The sequence below is a fragment of the Pristiophorus japonicus genome, chromosome 14 (genome assembly GCF_044704955.1).
Source record: "Pristiophorus japonicus isolate sPriJap1 chromosome 14, sPriJap1.hap1, whole genome shotgun sequence".
NCBI classification, from domain to species: domain Eukaryota; kingdom Metazoa; phylum Chordata; class Chondrichthyes; family Pristiophoridae; genus Pristiophorus; species Pristiophorus japonicus.
The window spans coordinates 177,985,927-178,002,125 of NC_091990.1; the positions used below are offsets into that span (position 1 = coordinate 177,985,927).

Sequence of the window (16,199 nt, forward strand, 5' to 3'; positions counted from 1 at the left end):
TGTAAGTGCCTGCTTTTAATCCTCTTAAGTAGCATTCATCTACTTCCTAACCATCTTAATTAACTGGGCCACCACTTGCTGTCGGGTTTGCGATCCGCACGTAGTCCTGACTGATCAGAAACTGACACTGAGGCGGGTTTAGAGCGGGATCCTGACTCGGTCTATCTGTGGCCTCCAAAGCTGCACTCACAAGGCTGGGAAGATTCTGGCCAATATGTACACTTGTGTTCCTTTTTTATATAAATACGTATGATATACACATACTGAGCTGTGCCATATTAAGAAACCAGAACATGTTTGACCATGTAGGTTTATTCTACTGAAAAGTGACCAGGCCCATCTTTCTCTCCCTTCCTTCCCCATGCCCAAATATCTGTAATAGGAAAGCAGAATTTGTTGTTCTGGGCTGTGATTTCTTTCACTCCCAGTGGTATTTGTTCAGTGTTGTTGAGGCCTGGGGGTCATGGTGTGTTTCCTGAAGCTTCCGAAGGGAAGGAAGAAACTCAAAACAAGTGTATTAGATGAAAATTAACTAAATATTGGACAGAGGCCACTCCTCTCGTAAGGCTTCACCATATCTGAAGATAATCTGCAATGTTAAGATTTTTTTTAAATTGTGAATAGTTAGAAACTGGCCTGTCTTATCCCAAAACAGTTGCTTGGATTGTTGCTTTATGTTTTGAGCTGCTTTACAACTTACTCGATAGTGCAAGTCTCGAACATTAACGATTGTGTTGTATCTTGCAGTTCTTGAGTTGCGCTATACACAGGAAATTTTGTTGCTCAATTTGGAAACTGACCACAAATTGTCAACTAAGGCCAGTTTCCTGGAAAAGTGAATTGTGCTGCAAATATTGGGTGTGCTAATTGGAATGTTACCTATATAGTTCCATGACCAACAGCATTTATGATGAATATCAAATTCCTATTATTGGAGTTTGCCATGGGGGCACCTGAAATTTGATCAATTGTTGATCTGTCTCTAATCTGAAAACTCTCTCTCTTTTTTTTTTAATGAACAACTCTGGCTGTACTTAACCTCTCCAAGAAAGAGCCAGGATGTTTTTAGACCTGTGCTGACACCACAGAATTTTACATTCTTGTTCCCTGTTGCTCGTTGTGTAAATGGACTATAAGTCCCGTGTCCTTTTCTGCCAGTTCAGAAAATTGGACAGTGAAGCTTGCAAGAAGAAAAATCAGTTGCTCTGACCAATTCAACCCTCAATATTCTATTTACATGTCAGCAGAGGAAGGTTTAGCATGTGTTACTGAGGCTATTCCTGACTTGAGACTTTTGATGTTGACACGTGTGGCAATAGTTGGAAAATAGTTGTCTTTCCCAGCACTAAAAGTAACTGCAATTTGAAACCGGTTATTAATTTGATTTTCCATTAGAAATATTCAGTGTTTTCTTTTCTTCATTGTGCCATTTACTAAATTCTCGCTACCTCGTGACGTTGTGATCATTGCTGTGGTGCTATTACTTTTTGGAGGGGGAAAGGAGAGGTGAAAAGAATGGATTGTACAGTGAGTTGATAATGTATATCAATTTTAATGTTGAGGTCGCTGCTCTGAAATTGGTTTGGTATAATGAAGCACCATACAGTTGAATAGTCTTGAAGCAGGAAAACCCATAACGTAACACCATGCAATATGACTGACAATTGTTCCACATTTCAAGTTATTTTAATTGGATTACCACTTCAATTCAGTAGCACAAGCAGCTAAAATGGATAGCATTTCAGTTTTTGAAGACTAAATCATAGTGGCATTTTTTTTTTAATAGCTTTAAGGTTTTGAGAAATAATTTTAAATAGTAAACTGACCTACTTGCCTTAGTCTAAGAAGATAACTTTTATTCATGGGGAAATCAAAGGTTTTTTTGTTTTGGTTCCTGCTATGCACTGCTTAATGTGTTTAATGCATTATAAAGTCAATTTTGGTTTAAAACTGTGGTTTTATTACAGGGTGAAAATGGGACCAGTGATGATCTTACAGGAGAAAAAAGTCTGGAACAAATTGATTCACAAAATGGGGAGGTGGCAGCTTTTTGGCAAGAAATTATTAAGTAAGAGTGGCCAAGCATTTTTTTGCGACTTCATCAATTTAATAAATACAAGTATTTGATTTGCTATTTGAATGCTGTGTGTCTCTCGGAAGTGAAAGATTTAAATAGCAACTGAAGATTTGCCCATAAAGTAACTTAAAACAGAAATCAGAGTATGGTTCCTATTTCAGTGTTGTGCACACTTATGTAGAGGTCATTAGCTCTTCTAGTTTATTCCACATGCACAAAACGCCATGAGAAATGTTAACCATGGTGTGTAAAAATGTCGGAGATACCTGCACCAGTTGGAGATTGCTGAGCAAGATTAGTTGACCTCTTAGTATCTCCATGCTAACAGAATCTTCAGTGTTATGCGGTAAGGATAGTCGAAACAACTCTTGTATTGCAGAAATGATACTGCAGACCTTGCAAACGCAACTGTGAAATACGATTTGATCTTGGTAGAGATGGCTTTTTAATAAACTTCAAAAGATGGTTGTGTTTTAGAACAATTTGAAGCATCATTAAGTTCGTAAGTGGAAGTTGAATAATCTGATGTGTTGAGTTAAATGTAAGTGCCCTGGTGCCATGCTGGATACTTGTGTTTCATATTGCTGTCTCTGCTGTGTTTGAAGGCCAAATTTAATTTGGAAACCATGCAAAGAAATGGTGCTGGCTGTGAACTTTCTAAATTAATGTCTGGGGAATTTGAAGCTGAATAATTGACTAAACTTCAATGATTTCCATATTTGTAGGTTACGATCCACATTTCCATACAGTGACCACTCCACAAATCCGGGTTATGTTTTGAGTCCTGTTATGCTTCACCGCGACATGAATGGAGAAAATGCTAGTGTGAAGGTCTCCATAGAAATTGAAGAGTTTCAGCAGCCAGTCACATTCACCTGTGACGGTGAGATATATCATCTACCACTTTTTTCAATAAACAATGTGATGAGCATATTGTCCCAAGTATTATATTACAAAATGTGCAGTAATTACTTGACACTTAAAGAAATTTTGTGCTTCGATGCTGCATTACTCATCTTTGTTTTCAAACAAATAATGGTAAATTGCTTGGATCAGACAGGAGGGGATGTCAAGAGGCTTTTTTGGGGTTTGAATGTAAATGGTCTGCACTACAAAGTTTTGACCAATATTCTGAATATATTTGCGCAATCGGATAATCAACTTTATACCATTTTAGATTGAGATATGGTTTAAACTATAGTGGCCCAACTCAAACATGTGCAACATTCTGCACTACATAAAATGCATGTCACATGTCAACTTATGAAATTGAAAACCACTAATTTGATCATTTCATCAAATGTGCAAAGCATTTCCAAATGTTCAGACTTTTTTCCGTTAGATAACTAAAGTGTGACAATGAAAATAAATCCTGAGAAATGATTTGAGCAGGATGAAACCCATAAGAACCAGTTTCATGGGCAAATGACAAGCACAAACAAGTGATTATAAATGTGCGGTACTCTGCTGCCTTAATCTTGGCTCTGTTCCAGCCAGAGAACATAAGTATCTGTGCATGTAACTTCAAAGCATTGATTGAAAGAGTGTTTCTGTGCTGCATGTTTTCATATTTTTGTTTATGCATGCTGAATTAAAAATACTAGTTATATGCATAATTAAAGGCATTAAAAAAATGTGACTGAAATGCGTGCTTTGGCTAATAGAAATTATTAATGTGTAAAACTTCACCATGCAACAGGTCACCACTGTCCTGATTGAGTCACTGATCAGGATGGAGTGCAATACAATTTATTAATTCCTGGTTTGGTATGAAGTTCTAATACATATCTTTTTGGGTCTGTCTATAACTACTCTGGCAGTATATAATTACGGATCCAAAAAAAGAGACAACAAACTTGCATTTATATAGCATTATTCACAATCTTGGGACATCCCAAAGTGCTTCACAGACATTGAAGTACTTTTGGAGTGCAGTCACTGATATAATGTAGGGAAATATATGTTTGTGTTTTGTGTAGTATCATTCACTTTGGAGAAGAAAAATAGAGGCGAAGCCATTAATGCTAAAACCGTCTGACAATGGCCCCAAGTTTCGACTTGATTTGCTCCTGATTTTTAGGAGCAACTGGTTTAGAACGGAGTATCTGAGAAATCGGCATTCTCGCCATTTAGTTTGCTCCAGTTCTAGTCAGTTAGAACAGTTTCACTTTGGAACAGAATTTCTTTTTCAAAAGCGGGCGTGTCCGGCCACTTGCGCCTGTTTTCAAAGTTTCGTCAGTGAAAACTTACTCCAAACTAACTTAGAATGGAGTAAGTGAAGATTTTTGTATGCTCGGAAAAAAACCTTGTCTACACTTTAGAAAATCAGGCGTAGGTTACAAATTAGGCGTAGGGAACGAGGTGGGGGAGGAGGAGGGGGGGGAAGGGAAGTCATTAAATTCTACAATCAATCCTTAGTTATACTTATACAAATATTATACAAATAAATCAAACCGGAATAAAAATGTATAAGCAAAGAAAATATGAAATAAACCATCTTCCTACCTGTGTGAAACAGCAGCAGCATTCGAGCTGCTGTGCTTCAGGCAGGCCTTTCATGTTGGAGACAGGCAGGGGGGGTGGCGTCAGTGTCTCGATGGCAGTGGTAGGCGGGAAGCAGCCTTCGAGCTGAGCTGCGGTGCTTGAGGCAGGCCTTCATTCCCCGCGAAGATGCAGCACCCAGATGGACTTGAGGCCATTCGGCCATGGGATAGCAGCGGCGTCAGTGGCTGGCCGGGAGCCGAAGAATGAACACACGCAGCTGATTTAAGATTCCTTGGGCCGTTCGGCCACGCTTATGGGGCGGCATCAGTGGCTCGAAGGCAGCCGAAGAATCAGCAGCAGCCTTCGAGCTGTGAGGGGGACTGAGGCCATTTGGACAGGGAGAGGCAGCCACATTGGCAGTTTTATATTTAAATTTGCAGAATGGGTGCTGCATTGTCAACACCATTATGCAATGGTTCGCCATCAATTCACTGCGTAGGAGAGAATTGATTAGAGCTCACCGCACCAGGAACGTCGTAGCCCGTAGGTTGATGGGCAGGAGACCGTACCCACGTCGATAATATCAAACCAGGCGCTCGTACCTGGACATGAGCGAGGCTGATTGTGTGAAAAGGCTGCGTTTTCGCAGAGAAGTTGTCACTGAGATCTGTGATATGGTGAGAGCAGATTTGCAGCCCAGAAGCAGAAGGACAACTGCCTTGTTTGTTGAAGTGTAGGTAACAGCTGCACTTTCTTTCTATGCCTCGGGATCGTTTCAGGCTACAACTGGAGATGTGTGTGCCATCTCTCAACGTGCAATACATGCCTGCATTTACCAGGTCACGGCTGCACTGTATGCGCGAAGGAATGACTTCTTCAATTTCCCAATGACCGCACAAGCGATCCATGAGAGGGCTGTGGGCTTATTCAGGATTGCCGGCTTCCCAAAGGTACAGGGCTGCATTGATTGTACCCACATAGCCTTGCGAGCACCCGTGGAGGAATCTGAGCAGTACCGGAATAGGAAAGGTTTCCACTCTATCAATGTGCAGCTCGTGTGTGACAACAAGCAGCGCATCATGTCAGTCGATGCGAGATACCCTGGTAGCACCCACGATGCATTCATGCTACGCGACAGCGTTCTATCTGACATGTTTCAGCAGCAGCCAGAAGGGCAGAGCTGGCTACTGGGAGACAAAGGGTACGGCCTGACCACCTGGCTCATGACGCCCCTACGCGTGACACGGACAGAAGCTGACCGTCAATACAACATGGAGCACATTGCGATGCGCAGCATCATTGAGAGGACCATTGGCATATTGAAACAGCGATTCTGATGCCTGGACCATTCCGGAGGACAGTTTCTATACTCTCCTCAGATTGTCGGTCACTTCTCTGTTGTGTGCTGCATGCTTCATAACTTAGCCATCATGAGGCAGCAGGAGCTGGTAGAGGACCAAAAGACCGACGTGAGGGTCCAATGCATGATGATAGTATTACGGAAGGGTAGGATGTGGATGATAACGACGATCAGGAAAGCATGCAAGTACCTGATGCCGAAGCACGAGGTCGGAGGAGGGCCGTCCATCGTGCCCCTTTAACGATTGCTCGAGCCTTGCGCCAGCAGCTCATCCGTGAACGCTTCAACTATTGATGCCTGAGGGCTCTGCGACCACTTTTGCGCATGGACATGTTTATTCTTTGCAGTTGTTCCTACGTTGTGTTGTGTTAATGGAGCATGAAACAGTTTTAATGAGAAAATATTTTATTGAAAAGTTAACGTCACTGTAATAAAATATTTGTATCAAACTATACTTTTTAATATGACTCTTGAAGATCACTTAACTTTAAGTTCACTTATAAACTTGTAAAGTTACAAAACTTACAAAATAGTTTCATTGTGAAAAATATTACACTCTGAAGAACACTTAAACTTCAGGATCACTTTTTAGGTGCAAAATTAAATAAGATACAAAAAAATGAGAGCATTTACACTAAGATCACTTAAAAACCATACGATCCCTTAGAAGTTGTAAAGTTATAAAACTTACAAAACAATTTCAATTTGAAAAATGCTACTACAGCTACATCAAGAACAAGAACAAGAACAAAAGCAGCAAAGAAAGGCTTCAACCATGTCTCATCCATATCTCAGTGAATGTTCATTTCCTCATGGGGGTATCATTTGATTGGCTGGGCTGTGTGCCCTTATTGCAGCAGCTACCTCAACCAGGCCCTCCCTGACTGCCTGTGCCGTCGATTGCACTCCCTCGGATATTCCCTCCCTAAGTTCCCGTGTCATTACTGCTATTTCTTCTGTCAGGACCGTCAACTCTTCACCTACTGCAGTGACGCCACCGATGAGTGATCGGGTAAGCTCATTGGTCTCCATACCCAATGCCACAACCTGAGTCGCATCTGTTGCACGCTGCATCTCAGGAGAGCGTATCTCCAATCTCCTCCTCTGCCTGAGTCTGCCTTGTGGCACCACTACACTGGGAGGCGCGGGCTGGGACTGTGGGACGCTCTGTATTGCAGATGGCAGTATTAGAGAGAGAGGCTCGGGCTGGGATGGTGGGGCGCTCGGTGTTCCAGACGACAGCACTCGAATGCGAGCCGTGGGCTGGGATGTTGGAAGATTGGGTGTAAACTGCTCCATGATATCAGCAACAACACTGGGACCCGAAGCGGCGGAATCAAAACCATAGGTGGAAGCAGAACCTATGCGAGAGGGAGGCGCAGGCTGGGACGGTAGTGCACTGACTGTAGAATGCTGCATTATACCAGCAGCACCACTGGGACCCGCAACATCGGAAGCAAAACCATGGAAGGTGGAACCAAGACCTATGCTAGGGGTTGAAACTCTGATGCCCCTTGATGGGAGCTCATAAACATTAAATTAGAAGCTCTCCCCTGTAGACATTTCAGTCATCGCTGCCATCATCCATTCTGGATCGTCCGCATCTGGTTGTACTGGTTCTTGTTCTGTACCCTCGGGGTTGGCAGCAGCAGCATCGTCATGTTCTGCAAAATACATCAGAACAGTCAAATGCTTAACAGCAAGGGAGGGGGCCGGATGGGTGGCATGAGTACTCTCACACATAGCAGGCCAGGCAGCAGGTTGATTTAAAGGGCCATGATGCATTTTCAGGACTTGCCCTCTTCCTCGCGTGCGGGCCCAGCTTGTGCTGTACCGATTGCTTTTCTCCATGTACGACTCATCATAGCAGCTACCCTTTGTTCCAAGGGTGTCAGTGGATGCAGATTGGGCACGCCTCCTCCTGTCCGAGTTGCCTCCCTTTTGTTGTGGGCCAATTTCTTCTGCAAAGAGTAAAATATAACTTTTTACAGAGTGTGTCAATCTGCAAGGTGGGACGTACAGATAGCCAGGTTACAATTACGATTAAATTAAAAATGGGAAATATTACTTACACTAACTACTTGACCGAGGTCATGCCATTTCTTTTTACACTGGCTTCCAGATCTCCTGGTATGCACCACTGCGCAGTAATTTTCTGCAACTTGGTTCCAGAGTTTCTTCTTTTCTTTTGGTGGCACTTATGCGACCTCTGTTGCTGGTATCTAGCTCCTGCCATCTCTGCTCAATTACGTTGACTAATATCTCTACTTCCTCATGCAAGAAATTCTTTGTTCTTGGTGGACGTTGATCCATTGCAAAGTTGAATTGGCACTCTTATTTCTCAAAACACCGTCCTTAATTTGCATACACCAATGCAGCACCTGTTCTGCAAGTTTAGCCGTGAAAAGCTGAACTCACTGATTTCAGCAGGTAATTTATTCAGCAATGCTGCTAAAAGCATTCCCTCACACACAGAAATATCAAAAAAATTAAATTACAAGTCTTTGCAGGGGTCCAAGAAACAAATCTTCACTTTCTGCAGTCCTTTTACAAATGGCCGAGTGCCAATGTTTGTTTGAGACTGCGCATGCGCGCACGCTCCTACGCACACGCGCAGGGTTGCCGGCACCACGAAGGCTAATTTGCATTGTACCCGCCCCCTGCTACTTCGAAAATCGGCGTGCGTGTTAGGCTCCGCCCCCGCTGCGAAGAGCACGCCGCGCTAAGCAGACATCGAGCTCAAAGGAGCACGAGAATATTGGACTTTTTTTTTTAAGCGCAGTTTTCGGCGCGAAAAACAGGCACCCAACTCGGAGGTGCGCCGTTTTCGCCGCGGGACGAAACTTGGGGCCAATGTCTCTGCTTAAATTGTGCATTAAAGCAGCTAGGCTGGAGTTAATATGGCAAATTAATTTAAATTCAAAATGTATCCTTTTCAGAAGTGTTGGTTGGCTAGGTGGAAGAGTGTGCTGGCTGGTGTGATGGGAGATTTTCATAAATAAGGCAGCAATAAAGGATGATCATTTAACATCTGCCAAAATTATCTAGTATCTGGTCCAGTTTGATTAAATTAGTATCCTTTTTCCCTTCTGACATTTTAATCAGAATTAAGGAAACCTGATTCGATGAAGTTTTCAACAATTTACAGAAGGGAATAGTTGAATCTGAGCATTAATCTCTTTTAATTTGTCCAGCTATCAACAGTTATTGGAAATACTGATGGATAGGAATGTAATATATAATTTGTTAAACAGTAGCATTTGTGTTGGTTCATTTGCATAGCTTTCTTGTCGACAACATGTTGGTACATGATGATTTTAAATGGCATGCAGTCAGGTATCAGCACGCAAGCAAAGAAAGGATCTGCACTTTAGATAAAATTATGGCATACATTTTTCTGTGCAATCACGAAGCTTGCTGGTTTTTAAAGAGTACATTGATGACTATCGGACTGTGTATAGCTTAATTCTTTTAAAATTCTACCCTGTCCTGGTTCCTCAGTTCATCTCTCCCCACTCTCTCCTCCCCCTCCACCCTCATTCTGGGTGCATTCCTTCAAGTGCTGATGGCACAGTAACTTGTTGTGCATTAGGAGCCTTGATATGCAATTGAATTGTGGGGTATGAAAGCTGAACATATTCCTGTGCACAAACAGGCACTTGTCCGAGTCATTGGTATCCAATCAGAAGTTCCCTCCCCTGGGGCATTGATGTCAATTGTAATCCTCATTTTGGAGTTAAAATCATCGACATTGGTACAGATCTTCAATTAAACCTGCAACTCTCCTGGTCTCTGACTCAAACAACACCTAGTGGTGCATTTATCTTTGTTGTCAAACTGTAGTATTATACAAGCATAATTAAATCTCTCATTAAGTGGTAAACTAATATTTTCAACTGAATACAAATGCAAACTTTGTTGTAAAGCACTTTGCACTTGGGCTTGCGATTTCTGGTTAGTTTGCATAGGTAGCATCGGCGTTAAATCAAAGCAGTATTTACCGACTGAACAATTGAGCTAAAAAAATTTGTGTGCAGCTTTTGATTCCAGATGGGTGTTTGCTCTCCTGTGAGAAGTCTGGTATTTTTATTTTGGTCCATGTTATTACATATTTCAATAATTGAAACTGCTAGCTTAATTTGTATACTGTAAACACTTAACCAATTATATAAAAACATAAGAGTTACGAGCAGGAGTAGGCCATTCGGTCCATCGAGCCTGTTCTGCTATTGAATGAAATCATGGCTGATCTTCTACCTCAACTCCACTTTCCTGCACTATCCCCATACTCCTTGATTCCCTTAATATCCAAAAATCTATCGATCTGTGTCTTGAATATACTCAAAGACTGAGCCTTGACAACCCTCTGGGGCAGACAATTCCAAAGTTTCACCACCCTCCTGAGTGAAGAAGTAACTCCTCATTCCTGGCCGACCACTTATTCAGAGACTGTGAACCTGGTTCGAGACTCCTCAGCCAGAGGAAACATCCTCCCTTCATCTACCTTGTCGAGCCCTGTAAGAATTTTGTATGTTTCAATGTAATCATCCCTCATTCTTCTAAACTCTAGAGAATATAGGTCGAAACTACTCGGTCTCCTCGTAGGACAATTTTCCCCCCCCCGCCCTCGCTCCCATAATCTCAGGAATCACCTTCGTTGCACTCCCTCAATGGCAAGTATATCCTTCCTTGGGTAAGGAGACCGAAACAGTACACAGTACTCCAGATGCGGTCTCAACAAGACCCAATATAATTACAGTAAAACGTCTTTACTCTTGTACTCAAATGCTTTTGTAGTCAAGGCCAACACCATTTGCTTTCATAATTGCTTGCTATACCTGCATAATAAATGTCAGTGATTCATGTACAAGGACACCCAGGTCCCTCTGCATGCTATAATTTCCCAATCATACTTGGGACTTTTTATCTTGCCCTCCTTCTCAGCCCCCTCTGCATACTTTATAATTTCCACTTGTTTGATCTTCTCTGAATCTGTGCTGCTCTACTGATCATTCTGCAGAAGCAACAATAAAACCTATAACCAGCTTCTATTCCAATCCCAACCCAACAGGAGATCAAAAGCAAAATACTGCAGATGCTGGAAATCTGAAATAAAAACAGTAAATGTTGGAAATACTCATCTGGTCAGGCTGCATCTGTGGAGACCGAAACACAGTTACGTTTTAGGTTGATGACCTTTTGTCTAAACTCGAGCAAGGTTTTAAGCAAGTGCAAAGGCAGGGAAAGGGGGAGGAGAGGAATGGCAGGCAGTGACTAGTGCGGTACCGCAAGGTTCAGTGCTAGGCCCCCAGCTATTTACAGTATACATTAATAATTTGGACGAAGGGATTGAATGTAATATTTCCAAGTTTGCAGATAACACTAAGCTGGGTGCTAGTGTGAGCCGTGCGGAGGATGCTAAGAGGCTGCAGGGTGACTTGGACAGGTTAAGTGAGTGGGCAAATGCATGGCAATGCAGCATAATGTAGATAAATGTGAGGTTATCCACTTTGGTGGCAAAAACAGGGAGGCGGAATATTATCTGAATGGCGACCGATTAGGAAAAGGGGAGGTGCAACGAGAATTGGGTGTCATGGTACATCAGTCATTGAAAGTTGGCATGCAGGTACAGCAGCCGGTGAAGAAGGCAAATGGCATGTTGGCCTTTGTAGTGAGAGGAATTGAGTATAGGTGCAGGGAGGTTTTACTGCAGGTATACAGGGCCTGGTGAGACCACACCTTGAGTATTGTGTGCAGTTTTGGTCTCCTAATCTGAGGAAGGACGTTATTATTGAGGGAGTGCAGCGAAGGCTCACCAGACTGATTCCTGGGATGGCAGGATTGACCTATGAGGAGAGACTGGATCGACTGGGCCTGTATTCACTGGAGATTAGAAGGATGAGCGGGGATCTGATAGGAACTTATGAAATTCTGACGGGATTGGACAGGTTAGATGCAGGAAGAATGTTTCCGATGCTGGGGAAGTCCAGAACCAGGGGTCATAGTCTAAGATAAGGGGTAAACCATTTAAGACTGAGATGAGGAGAAACGTCTTCACCCAGAGAGTTGTTAACCTGTGGAATTCCCTACCGCAGAGAATTGTTGATGCCAGTTCATTGGATATATTCAAGAGAGTTAGATATGGCCCTTACGGCTATAGGGATCAAGGGGTATGGAGAGAAAGCAGGAAAGGGACACTGAGGTGAATCATCAGCCATGATCTTATTGAATGGTGGTGCAGGCTCGAAGGGCCGAATGGCCTACTCCTGCACCTATTTTCTATGTTTCTATGTTTTGCTGTATTGAAACCTGTACATAGTACACTGCAGCCATGGTATGACGATGGTGGATAATAGTACTTGTGGAGGGGGCTTTATCTTAAAAGGTTAAATTGCTGGTGTGAGTGGGGAGAATATAAATTGCTTAATTTGTGTGCATTTGATTGGGCCATTTCACTGACATTGAGTTCCACTTGTACAGATCGAAGGAGAACAGTACCTGTGTTAGAATTTGGTACAGCAATATTTACACCATGTTTTTCATTAATGTAGAATGAGGTTTGGGTACTTTTCATCTTTAAGTAAAAATCCTCTTTTTACCATTTCCTTGGCTGGCTTATGCCCTGCTTGTTGACTTTTGCCAGTGCTGTCATGGAACCAGCTCCATAAAGGGGTTAGTCCCCCAACTCATTGCTTCCCCACTCGTATTGTTAATTTGAAGAGTTCAACAGTGTGAGCAAGTCTCATCAAAGATTTTTTTGTTAAATTTATAAAACATTTAACTTGCAGTACCAAACTTTTTAAATATCCATAATTTAAGCGGTCATTATTTGAGGCAGCGCTCATCCAGGCATGTAGAGTTTTTCATCACACTCCTGACTTGTACCTTTTTAGATGGAGGAAAGGCTTTCAGGAGTTGGGAGGTGAGATACCCACCGCAGAATACTAAGCCTCTTCTTGCAACAGTATTTATGTTCAGTTAAGTTTCTGGTCAATAGTGACCCCCCCCCAGGATGTTGATGGTGGGGATATGGCAGTGGTAATGCCATTGAATATCATGGGAAGGTGGTTAGACTCTTGCTTGTTGGAGATGTTCACTGCCTGGCACAGATGTTACTCGTCACTTATCAGCCCAAGCCGGAATGTTGTGCAGGTCTTGCTGCATGCGGGCACGGACTGCTTCATTATCTGAAGAGTTGCAAATGGAACTGAACACTGTGCAATTGTCAGTCAACATCCCCACTTCTGACCTTATGATTGACGGAAGGTCATTGATGAAGCAGCTGAAATGGTTGGGCCTAGAACACTCCCCTGAGGAACTTCTGCAGTGAAGTCCTGGAGCTGGGTTGATTGACCTCCAACAACCACAACCATCCTCCTTTGTGTTAGATATGACTCTAGCCAGTGGAGAGTTTTCCCTCTGATTCCCAGTGAGATGTCCGGTTGTCGTGAAAGGCACTATATAAATGCAAACCTTTTTTTCTTGAGGACAGTGACCTAGTGGTTATGGTATCAGTCTAGCAACAGAGATGTTGAGTTTAAATCCCTCTATAGCAAATTCCCGAAGGGAAGGAAACCTGGCACCCTTCCCCAGTCTGGCCGACAGGGGCTCCAGTCCCACACAGATGGTTGACTTCATTGGAGTAATGGGCAATAATTATGGTCCTGCCAGTGTTGCCCACATCACAAGGAAAATATATATATTTTTAAATCCAACCTCATTTCTGTAGAGTGCAAAGCCTTTTTGTTGTATCCTGTTTAATTTAGCAAAGTGTTATTGTTGGGAACTGATTGGAAGTAGTTAAGGAACATTTTCAATAAATGGTCAGTACAGCATTGTAGTCTTGAGATTACATTAGGTTCCTGATGTGAAAAGACAGCAATCATCCCCCTTCCCTTCCTGCAGTTACAATGGCTGTTCTGAGTTTGATACTTGGGCTCAAATTTCCCAGGGAGTTGCATTGTTTTTTTTTTGGAGTGAGTAGCTTTTTTTGAAGTAACTTAAAAATCACACATTTCCCCATTTAACTTGCTCCAGTGTAAGTCAGTTAGTTAGGTTTATTTCTAGTTTAGTTTTTTCTCTCCAAAAGGGGGCATGACCAGCCACTTACACCTCTTTTCGCCATAGAAGCAAATTTGGCCAGTTAAAAGTTCGTCCAAACTAACTTAGGCCAATGTATGTGGCCACTTTTGTAGACACAGAAAAACCTTAGCTACATTTTAAGAAATCAGCGCAGGTAGCCAGTGATGTGTCGGAGGGTGTGTGTGGGAGGATGAGGATGACATCTCCAGCACAACATCATCAAAAATAAGTTACTGAAAGTAGAGCAGATCCACCTTGCTGACTGCAGAATGCACTGGCTAGTCCTCCCAACAGGGCTAGGGGTGGCAGGCATGCATGACTCTTTGGATGAGAGATTTTTACTTTTTACTGTTGTCCCTAAATATTGTGTAGTCCGAATGGAATATGATTCAGTTTTAATGCAAAACCTCTTTTATTGGATATTTTACAATGCACTTCAACGACAACAGCAAAGAAAGGTTGCACCCATCCCTCGCCCACATCTCTGGGGGAAAAGTGCACTTCCTCATTGGGTCGGTGGAGGGGTTTGGGGGCCCGGCTTGGGTCTCACCAGTGGCTGGTGCGTGGATTGAAGTGGGAGTTGCATTTGAGTATCCGGCCTTTGTGCCCTTTATTGCAGAAGCTAGCTCCCTCATGGCATCTGGTATCGTTTGCACACACTCTGAAATGCCCGCCCTCAGTTCCTGTCTCAGTGCTGATATTTCTCCCGATAGTGTCACTACCTCACCACGCACACCACTGACGGTCGCCACGAGTGATCTTGTAAGGGCATTGGTCTCCTCACCCAATGACAGAACCTGATTAACATCTGCTGAAGGCTGCATCTCAGGAGAGAATGGTCGGCTTCTCTTTACCCTCGCCGTGGGTCTGCCGAGTGGCACCCCTCCAGTGTGAGGCACAGGCTGGGACGGTGAGGCACTGGGTGTTCCAACATGCATTTCACCACCGCCACTGGGACCCACAACCAGCGAAACCATGGAATGTCGCTGAGGAGCTCATGGAATTTTCTGGCAGTGCGGTGCCCTGTACTATGGACTGATCCATATCGCAATCAGCATTCTCCTGTGAACACATTCCCATGGACCCCTCCTTCCCCCCCCCCCCCCCACCACCCGCCTTGGTCCGGAGCGCGCGCATCTGTATCTTTTGGTGGACCTTCAGGATGTTCAGGATTGTCGTCATCATCTTCTGCAAAATACAACAGAACAGTCAAATGGTGTGCAGCACAAGAGGGGGCAGGATGCGTGGCATGAGTAGTCTTGACTTGTAGCAGGCCAGTCAGCGGGTTGACTTGAAGGGCAACGATGCATTTTAATGACTCACCTTCACCCTCGCGTGTGGGTCCAGCTTGAGCAGAACTGATTATTTTTCTGCAGGTGCGACTCAGCAAGGCAGCAACCCTCTCTTCCAAGAATGATAGTTGGTGCAGATTTGGCAGCCCTCCTCCTGTTCTAAGTCCTTCCCTTTTGTTGTGGGCCAATTTCTTCTGCAAAGATGAAAATATAACTTCACACATGGTGCGCTTCTGATGGTCACATTTTCAGTTGCAATTCCATTTAAAGATGAAGATATTACTTCGACTCACTGCTTGACCAACGTCCTGCCATTTCTTTTTGCACTGGCTTCCAGATCTTGCGGTATTCACCCCTGCGGAGTATTCTTCTTCAACTAGGTTCCAACTTCTCATTTCCTTGGATGACTTGACTGTTTGTTCCAGTGTAGAATCCTTCATCACCCTGGATTAATAGTGATTGCTGCTGTCAGTTTAGAAGGACTAGGAATGTTTTGAAGAAATCTATGGGATTGCTGATATTGGAGAATGACTATTCTTGGTCAATTAATATTGTTGGCTTCTTGGAGCAGACACGAAGTGAAGATGATATTCACCCCCAACTCGCCATAGGGCAGTAAACATTTGGAGGGAAAGTCATTGTCTGACATTCTCGCTCACCATCTATTGGCTGGTTTGAGCACCATTTCTGAAGCTTGAGATTTTTCTGGGAACTATTATGTAGAATTTCAAAATTGAACTGAAAAGATTGACCATGTGTTTTCTTTTCAACTTGCATTTAACTTCAAAGTACACAGGCTTTAACTGTATAATTGCTGCAGAACAAACACTCAATGTAAAAGAAATGTATGGAATAGGAATTTGTGTTAATCCTGATCTTTAGATTAAAACAGAAATGACCGGGC

General features: G+C 43.1%; 1 protein-coding gene across 2 annotated transcripts in view; it reads left to right on the forward strand.

The window, feature by feature from the left end:
- pik3c2a (phosphatidylinositol-4-phosphate 3-kinase, catalytic subunit type 2 alpha) overlaps nucleotides 1-16,199 on the forward strand; it is a 142,762-nt gene that overhangs the window by 46,624 nt on the left and 79,939 nt on the right. For both annotated transcript variants that reach the window (XM_070899893.1, XM_070899894.1), the window contains exons 3-4: nucleotides 1,968-2,068; nucleotides 2,803-2,960. In XM_070899893.1, the coding sequence (XP_070755994.1) occupies nucleotides 1,968-2,068; nucleotides 2,803-2,960 (259 nt within the window). The remainder of the gene's footprint in view (nucleotides 1-1,967; nucleotides 2,069-2,802; nucleotides 2,961-16,199) is intronic.